General features: G+C 59.2%; 1 protein-coding gene across 1 annotated transcript; it reads left to right on the top strand.

Annotated features, from left to right (window-relative positions):
• On the top strand, positions 1 to 3,558 carry DLX2 (distal-less homeobox 2). Its single transcript, XM_032355955.1, has 3 exons — positions 1 to 942; positions 1,431 to 1,615; positions 2,105 to 3,558. The coding sequence occupies exons 1-3, from the start codon at positions 549 to 551 to the stop codon at positions 2,522 to 2,524; spliced, it is 999 nt and encodes a 332-aa protein (XP_032211846.1). The 5' UTR covers positions 1 to 548; the 3' UTR covers positions 2,525 to 3,558.
• The last annotated feature ends 5,734 nt before the right edge of the window (positions 3,559 to 9,292 follow it).

The raw sequence follows: 9,292 nt of genomic DNA, 5'->3' as shown, positions 1-9,292 counted from the left end.
GCGCCCGCAACCGCAGCAGCCGCAGCGCCCGCCCCGTGACACCAGCCCCCCGGCCGGGCGTACCCCGGCGCCCGGAGCCTCGCGGCCCGGCGCTCGGGATTGGCTGTTGCTAGGTGACGTCCCGGCGCTCACGTGACGACTGTTAAATGCCCACCCTGCCCGAACCCGCCCCGCAGACAATCGTAAGGCCGCTCTGGGCTGCTCACCTGCTCCCGCCTCCCGGAGCCCCGGCCTGGCCCCGCCACCCCTGCCCCCTCCGCCGCCCGCCGCCCGCCCCCCACCCGAGCCGGCGCTGGGCAAGAAGCCGAGCGGGTTAGAGAGGCGGAGAGAGGATGCGGCCGGCGGCAGCTGTCCCGAGCAGTGCACGGTGATCGCCTCCCCCGGAGGAGGAGTTGCCCAGACCGTTGCCACATTTCTTGTTTTCCTCCCCACCCTCCCTCACCCCCCGTAATTACATTGGCTGCTGGAGGGGACAGGGAGAGACGGAGGAGGCGCCTCGCTTCCCCCCTCGCGCCCGCCACCCCTGCTCTTTCCCGTCCCGGGCCAGGATGACTGGAGTCTTTGACAGTCTGGTGGCTGATATGCACTCGACCCAGATCACGGCCTCCAGCACGTACCACCAGCACCAGCAGCCCCCAAGCGGCGGCGGCGCTGGCCCCGGCGGCAGCAACGGCAGCAGCCTCCACAAGCCCCAGGAGTCGCCCACACTGCCGGTATCCACAGCTACCGACAGCAGCTACTACACCAACCAGCAGCACCCGGCGGGCGGCGGCGGCAGTGGGGGCTCGCCCTACGCGCACATGGGCTCCTACCAGTACCACGCCGGCGGCCTCAACAACGTCCCTTATTCAGCCAAGAGCGGCTACGACCTGAGCTACACCGCCGCCTACACCTCCTACGCACCCTACGGGACCAGTTCTTCCCCGGCCAACAACGAACCTGGTATGCACAACGCTGGCGTCAAGGGTGACAAGTCTAGTTACTGGGATGGGTGGGCGAAAATTGTTTGGGGCGGGGATCCATCCGGAACCCTTGCGGTGTACTCTGCCTGCTCCCTCCCTGCCCGCCCTGCGCCTTTTACTCTTCTCAACCTCCAGTCTGCCCAGGGTCACTGGGTAGGTCCCTCGGGGCTCGGCTGGTGGGACCAGGTGGCCTTAGGGGGCCGAGTGGGCGCGCGGTGCATGCTTCATGGCAATTCATTTCTTTACCACCTGCTCCTTCTTTCTCTCCGGTTGGCTCCTTCTTCCCCTTCCTGGAGAATCCAGCTCCCAGGTTCCAAGGAGGCGCGAGTCCGCACTTAGCGAAGTGCAGTCTGAGCGCCCTGCTCGTCTCCGAGAAGCCGCTCCCCGGCTCAGGCCAAGTCCCAGGCCAGGCGCTTACGGTTGGGGGCTCCCCGGTTGTGCTGTTCTCACGGTTGCGTTGCGTTGCAGAGAAAGAGGACCTCGAGCCTGAAATCCGGATAGTGAATGGGAAGCCAAAGAAAGTCCGGAAACCCCGCACCATCTACTCCAGTTTCCAGCTGGCGGCTCTTCAGAGGCGTTTCCAAAAGACTCAGTACCTGGCACTCCCCGAGCGAGCGGAGCTGGCGGCGTCTCTGGGCCTCACCCAGACTCAGGTGAGGGCTCCCGGCCTGGAGCGGAACGAGGAGCGCGCGGGCCTGGGGTGGCTGGGAAGCAAGCGGGGTCAGCACAACGTTTTAAAAAAGTGTTTCTAAAGTAATTTTAAGGATTACGAGGCCCGCGCCTTGGGCGGTCTAAACTTCTACTCCTGAAGCTGAAATCCCCAGGGGGGCGCCGCGCGTGAGAAAACGAAAGGACTGGGGTGGGCAGAAAGCCGCTTTCGCAGTCTTACCGCGCCGTACTGATTAAGCGGGTAAAATCATTCGCCCTCCTGACCCTCCCCCGCTGTCACCACCACCTCGGTGCACCCACACCAGCTGTCTCCGATTTTCTGAGATTGCCTCCCAATAGAGTGGGAGCCATCCCAGCCTCGGAGGCCTCGGCACGTGATCCGCTCGCCTGCCGCGCGTGCTTTCCACGCTCCTCCCCTCCCCTGCCCCAGATCCAGGTTCTTCCACTAACGTTCGGGTTCCTTTTCCACAAAGGTCAAAATCTGGTTCCAGAACCGCCGGTCCAAGTTCAAGAAGATGTGGAAAAGCGGTGAGATCCCTTCGGAACAGCACCCTGGGGCCAGCACCTCGCCACCTTGTGCTTCGCCGCCCGTGTCGGCGCCGGCCTCCTGGGACTTCAGCGCGCCGCAGCGGATGGGGGGCGGTGGCGGCCCCGGCAGCGGCGGCAGCGGCGCCGGCAGCTCGGGCTCCAGCCCGAGCAGCGCGGCCTCGGCCTTCCTGGGCAACTACCCGTGGTACCACCAGGCCTCCGGCCCTGCCTCACACCTGCAGGCCGCCGCGCCCCTGCTGCACCCAACGCAGACCCCGCAGCCGCACCATCACCACCACCACCACCATCACCACCACCACCACGGCGGCGGGGGCGCCCCAGTGAGCGCGGGGACGATTTTCTAACCCGAGGGACACTACGCAGGAGACTGACAGAGCAGAGATCGGTGAACCTCAGTGCTCGCCCGGAGAGCCGGAGGGTCCCTCCAGCTGGCCCGAGGACGCCTCCCACCCTCTGTGAGGAGAGGCCCGGGAGGGCCCGCCACGGGCCCTGCTTCCTCCAGCTGCCTCTGAGCGGTGGGGAACTGGAAGGTTCTTCGAGGCCCCCGGCAGGGCCGCCCTCCTTGGCCGCCTTTCCGACCTGAGCCCCGCCTCAGACATGCCTCTCCTCCCCTCCGCGACCCAAGAGGCAGTCGGGCGCCTTCCTTGCCGCGGGCCACGAGCTGAGTCCGGGGCGGGGGGGGGGGGGGGGGGGAGGGACGCTTCCCCCGCCCGCGAAGCTTCCAGGGTGCTCTGAGGCTCCTTTCTCCGTGCCCGCCCCCAGGCCCAGCTCCAGCGATGGGCTGATTGACCTCCCGGGCCTGCGCGCCCTCCCCGCTCGCCCCGGTGACCTGGGCGGCCCGCCGCTTTTTTTCTGCCCTGCTGTCCCAAGTCCTTGGAGCCCCCCTCTGCCCTGCCTTAGATCCCACCTCCTCCCCCAGGAACGCTCCCTTAGCTCTTTCCTCATCCATCACCTTTGGAGTTTTTTTATTTTTATTTTTTTAAAAGTTTAGGTGCCTTTGCGGATGACCTCATTTTGATGTTGGGGAAAAAATGATTTTTTAATATGTGGACACTGCAAAAAAATGTGTTTAAATTATCTTTTTTAAAACCTATTCAGGATTGTTAGGCTGGACTTCGACATAGAGTTTGTAAATAAAGGTGTCTGTGCAGATTTTCCCACTGATTTATTTGTATAAAAACACTCGTCTTTTCAGACTTTTTTGTAACCCCCCCCACTTGTGAAAACTGCGGTTTAGCAGTGACCTCAGCAACCCCTCCATTTTATTTTTCCCTTTGAAAATTTTCTCAGTTTAACTAAGCTACTGATTGGGTTTTATTTTATCTTATCCTAAAGTCTTTGTTCTTGAAATGAAAGATATTTTGGGGTTATTTATTATGAAAACAACATGCTCTTAATGTTGATTTTACAATATGAAGAGATTATTTAAATAAATTATTGTTTTCATTGGATGTGTGCGCTTTTTCCTTGGAGTCATGACCTGGAGCCTCGAGCCCCCTGCCCGGGCGGGGAATCTGGCGGGCCGAGAAAGTGACATTTCCATCTTTCAGAGGCTTAGAGAGCGGTGAGGCGAGGCGGGAACAGGCGCGCTTGGCATGGGCCTCCCCGAAATGTTCACTCTCTGCGGGCACTCGAGTCTTGGCGCGGGGTTTGCCCTCTCGAGGCGCGGTGAGTCACCCTGCACTCCGGCGGCTGCAGCCTCCGCCCGCCGGGCCCCTCCAGCGCCGGCGCCACTGCCCCTCGCCTGGGCGGTCTGTGCCGCCCCCGCACCGGTGGTGCAAGCGGGGCAGAGCTTCCGAGCCGCCGCAGGGGACCTGCAGTCGCAGCCTGAGCGTGCAGAAGCCGCGGTCAGACCCCTACCTTGGACCCTCCCCTCTGCTTGCCCTGTGGCCCTGCTGGGGCTGCCAGAGCTGAGAACTCAGTGAGTCACCATGGCCCTCGGGAAACTCAGTTGGCTGCTCTGGAATGTAGGGCGACCCCGGCACGCAGAGCTGCGCTAACATACATAAAATCACACACTGTGACTCTTACAGTCACATCTATACTATCACACACTCTAGTATGCACACAGTCACACACTCCTGAGTCACACACGCACACCACTGACAAAAATTCATGCACGCGCACCTTCACGTACGCGGATACACAAACCCACACAAGGACACTCACGCACACAGGCACATTCACATAGAGACTGAGGCACATTGCTGTGAGAGTGGCACCCTTCCACCTCACATTCTCTGAGGGGAAATGTGCACACACCATTCAGCTCTGCTTTCTACCTTGGGTCCCCCCCACCCAGCTTCCATTGTGGGAAGTGACCCTACTTCCTGTCATTCTCTGCAAAGGCCAAGGGCAGGTGGGTAATATAGGCCTGAACTAAAAGTCCCTTTCCTTCAAAGCACTGAGGCCTACAATGGAAGCGTTTTAGGTTTAATCATTAACTCTGTGATTCGGGGCTACCCGCCTTAACCTCTCTGTGCTGTAGTTTGCATATCTATACGACTGGAGAAATAAAAACAACTATCTCAGAGTTTTTGTGAGCATATAATGAGGTAATGAGGTAACAGTGCCCGGCACATAATAAGCACTCATTTTTGCTATTAGTAGTGTATTGTTTGATCCCAATGCTCCCCAAACAGGGAGGCTTTACTTGTGCCTTGTGTGTACTTGTGTGATTATGAGGTCCAGACTGACCCAGAAGCCTTTCCAGTTTTGCCTCATGTAGAAAAGCAGAACTCTAGAGCTGAGAGAGCTCAGCTCTGGCCCCTTCTTACATGAGAACCCGAACCTCAGCCATCCCCTCTGAAGGGGCCTCTACAGGAGAGGAAATTAGGGGCAGGCCAGAGAGCCCTGCTAGCCAGATCCAGGCCTCCTCTAGGATGGCTATTCAGGCCATCCCTGTGTGTCTTCAGATCACCTCTGCCAGAAAGCAGACATGAGATGGGGGGACTTTCTACATTCAGTGCCATCATCCTGAGACAAATCCTACCTTTTCTGGCCAGTTTTGGGGCCTGCGTGGAGTCTAGCTTACATACAACAGAGTATGGCCAGGGAGAGGGACTCTGGGAAAAACAGGGAAGCTACAAATCCAATGGCCATTCCCATTCCTGCATTGTTTTCCCAGGCTAGGAAGGCCGGAGCTAAAGCTCGCTGACCCTGTGATTCCAACTTCTCTAAGCAGCCGCTGCCTAGCAGACCCCATTCCTGCTCTCCCTCCCCGCAGCTCCAAATTCCGTGGTTTTCTTTGAGTGCCAGTAGCTGGTGCCAGCCTTCCTCCTGCGGTTGAATGCGCCCTCCCCTCCTCTGCGCGCACTCCCCTCCCCCTCCAGAAACCAGCGAGGAGAGACAGGGCAGTAAATTGGCTGGTGTCGAGGATCTGCAGCAGACAAGATGATTAAGAGGCCTACGCCGGAGCGCCCGGGGCAGGGAATGTCAGCCCAAGTTGGAATCACGCAACAGGCCTTGGCATGAGCGAGCCTGGGAGCCGGGAGGGCGGGCGGCCCCAGCTCCGGGGTGGGCCGAGGCCCCACAGACTCGCTGGAGTCACCGAACCTGGCACCCGGCGGCGGCGGGGTCGCGCCAGGCCACGGCGCGTCTTTCCCCGGGAAGCCCGCGAAACAGAGATCAGGAGGGTGCAAGGGCCAGAGGAAGGGGGCGTTTCCGCAGACCCGGAGAAGGGCAAAGAGACCGGGAAGCGAGGATGCGCCCAGGTCTCAGAAGTGAGGGGGCGGGGAGGAGGAGGGGTGAGCGAGGGGACAAACAAAGCCCGGCTGGGGGAGGCAGGGGACGGCTCCAGCCCCGCCGGGGGCAACGAGCTGGCAAGTCTTTCTCACAGTCTCACGGCTCGCGGAGAGACGCGGAGCCCTGTGATCAGCCCGCCGCCGAGCAGACACGCTCCCCCCGCGCGGGACTGCGCTCCCCAAAGCGCGAATGAAAAATGGAAATGGGAAGCCGCGATCTCGGCTCCCTACACTGGGAAACCAGTCGCGCTCGGAACACACATAAATCTTCATTGTAATCCCCTTCCATTTGCTCGCGTGAAATATCAGGCCAGAGACAGGATATGACAAGCGCTGGGAAGCAGGGGGAGGGAAGCCGAAGAGTGAGGGATGCCCGGCCCTCTCTGCTCCACCCCCTGGCAGGGTTGCTCCGAACTCTGGCAGAGCGCTGGTATTGAGTTCCAATTCCCGGGGCTGGCAGCCGGGGCGCTCCCTCTTCCACTTCTCATCCCGTTCCCGCCCCTTTGCCCCCCGCCCCCGCCAGGGTGCGCAGGCCACCCAGCCCCGGGTGCTCCGCTGGGTGTAGACACACCCCGCTCCCGCTGCCCCGAATTCCAGCCGCCCGCCCCGCGGGCTCCCGGGGTAGGGAGAGAAGAAAGGGAACGGATCCCGGGCCTAATCAGCGCGGCTGCAATGTGGGACCGTTTAAGAGGCTTCCCCTCGGCTTTCTTTCAGGATTACTTGTGAAAATTGTGAATATCCGTCCTGTGTAAGAATTTCCGAGACTGGTGGGGCGAGTTTGGGGGAAGTATCAGGTTTGATGGGGGCGGAGAGTACTCTGCAAAACTGGGTCTTTGTTTACAAACAGTTCTGCGGTCGAAGGGAAGAGGAGGGAAAGAGGGGTAAAGGGAGGAGTGCAAATGTGGTGGAATGGTCCCCTCCAGTGTTAGAAGCCCCCTCGAAGGGGAACACGATACTGGGGACCAGAAAGCCCCCTTGCCTTTCAAAAAAAAGGAAAAAAATTCGTGCTCCCTGACGGTAAAACCCAGGAGCAACTCCCCCACTCCCACACAGCCCACCCCCGAGTTCCCCGTCCCAAACACTAGCTCAAAAGTCAAAAGCCGGCTCCTTTCCCGCCAAGGAACAGCGACCACCAGTGCCTTAAACCTGTTGAGGATCAGATACCTCCTTTAAAATGAAGCTACAGATCTCTTTTCCTCCTAAAATACCTCTCTTGCATTCGCATTTGGGGTCCCCAGAAGCGAGGGGGTGGGGCGCGGTCCTAAGGTTCCAGTTACGCGAGCCCCTGGCCCTGTCCGACCAGGCTTTCCGGAGACTGGCCCGCTCTGGCAGGGTCATGACACCCAAAACAGCCCCAGAGAAGCCTCCCTTTGCCGGGACCTCCTTCCCCATTGGGATCTGCCCCGCGCGCTTTTCCTGCTGCCCCGCCCCCTCCCCCCCTTAGACACACCAGCGGGGGCGGATGCGGAGGCCCCACAGAGCACCGAGGCCCCCCTGGCAGGAGTTTTCCTCGCGGGGAAGGCTTTGGCAGTGATTGCCACATTACAAGATGTTACATTCCGCCCTGGGGCCTGGGGCCCGGCGGGGCGGGGGAGACAATATGTTTCTGAAAAGAAAGAGCAGGCAGATCTTGGAAGAGCAGCCACTCGGAGCCCCAAGTGAGAACACAGGCACAGTCTCTAGAGACCTTTCTTGCAGGGGCCGCCTCCTGCTCTGACTCGGACTGCTCGCTAGTCCTCAGGGTCGGGCCAGACCGCAAACACCACTGAGTCTTTGAGATTTGCGGGCAGTGGGGCTGCGCTCCCGCGACTGTCCGGAGGCCGTTTGCAGGATTCTCGGCAGCCCTGGTGCCACCAGCTGCTTCCCGGGTCGGGTCCCGCCAGAGAGAGGAGTTGGGGGGCGGGGGAACACGAGGATCAGGTGCGAAGCCCGGGAAGGTGGTGAAGAGCTGCGTGGAGCAAGCGGGGGCTTCAGGACAGAGGATTAGAATTTGGGGGACGGAGAAGAGGCGAGAGGGAGGGAAGGACTGGACTTGGAGAGCCCGGGGGTAATCCCAGAGGGCAGACTAGGGCCCCAACGGAGCAAGCATGGCGGGTTTCCCACACTCCCGTTCCTGCCCTCCTTTTGGGGGTGCAGGAGTCTCAGACACTCTAGAAATTAAATCGTCGCTCACGGAACAATGGGGACTTCTGGCCCTGGAACTCCACCAAGTCTAGGATGCGCCGAGAGGTGGCCGCACACCAGGTGGATTCTCCCGCCCGCAGCCGCCGCGTTGCCCCCTCCTCTGGGGCAGCCCCCGCCCCGCCCCATCCCTCCTCGGCCCTGGCCTCAGCTTCTTAAAGTCGCAGGGTGTCTCAGCGCTCTAGAGAAGCACCGCCCAAGTGGGGAATGAGTGTTTCTGGGGGGCGCTATCTCGGGACAGTATTGACCAAAGAAGGGCCTAGGGGACCGCGGGGCGACCCCAACAACCTTCAGCTTCTTTCCTCCTCATCCCAAAGCTTCCCAATAGCAGGCTCCTATTCATACCAACTCCTCAATGCAAAGGCTGCTCCCGCACCCCACTCCCGCCTCCCGCCCCCTGGCCTGCAAATTCCTGGGCCCAACCCGGCTGCTTTGTGAGGGGGGCTTGGGAGAATCCAGGAAAGGGGCCGAAGGAAGGAGGATAGAAATTGAAATGAGAAAGGAACGAGTGTCGGGATGAGGGTGCGGGAGGTCCGGTTCAGTCACTTTCTTAATAGTTGCCGCATTTAGGGTGGGGGCCCGGAGCTTCCGCGGCATCCAAACCCGGAAAAGCAGGCACGCGGAGAAAGGATTCTCTTCTCGACATGTTCAAGGGGAGAACAGTGAAAATTTGCCTTAGGTGGCCAATTTTCTCATTTGCCCCTATTAAAAGAAAAAGCCCAAGAAATTCAATTAAAGCCACCCTGGCCAAGGCGCTATTTGAGGCATGAATGTCTCCCCTAAAGCTGCAGCAATCATGTGGCATTAGACACTTCCGGAATCCTATAGCCAACCTGAAAAATCCCAGACCCCCTTTTTCCCTAATTTTTGCTCTGATCTGTAATTTTATCCACATTTGCACTAGTTTGAGCATTCTGGCTCTCCCATCTGAAAGCCTGCAATTACTATATAATTCTTCGCAATTTCAGATGTCCTAATATGGACTGTAATTTTTGCGCAAGACAATTTCCTGCTATTTCAAGCATCAACATTGTCAAAGTTGTATGTACATAATAAATGGGAATATCAATGCATAGTTTTTAGCATAACATCTTGACTCCTCGATAATTATATCCGTTCGGAGCCTACGCAGAATTAGCCTGAATTGCATGGTAACTGCTGCTGCTTTAAAATTTTTAAAAATTACTC

Source organism: Mustela erminea, chromosome 8 (assembly GCF_009829155.1).
Source record: "Mustela erminea isolate mMusErm1 chromosome 8, mMusErm1.Pri, whole genome shotgun sequence".
NCBI lineage: Eukaryota > Metazoa > Chordata > Mammalia > Carnivora > Mustelidae > Mustela > Mustela erminea.
The sequence above is the reverse complement of the archived record's forward strand: the minus strand, read 5'-3'. Positions and strand labels throughout refer to the sequence as shown.

What these genes read in the sequence shown, in the direction of transcription:
- DLX2 (XM_032355955.1), top strand. Translation starts at nt 549, where the DNA reads ATGACTGGAGTCTTTGACAGTCTGGTGGCTGATATGCACTCGACCCAG. An exon ending in CCCGGCCAACAACGAACCTG is followed by an intron (nt 943 to 1,430) that starts GTATGCACAACG and finishes GTTGCGTTGCAG; the next exon opens with AGAAAGAGGACCTCGAGCCT. An exon ending in TGGGCCTCACCCAGACTCAG is followed by an intron (nt 1,616 to 2,104) that starts GTGAGGGCTCCC and finishes TTTTCCACAAAG; the next exon opens with GTCAAAATCTGGTTCCAGAA.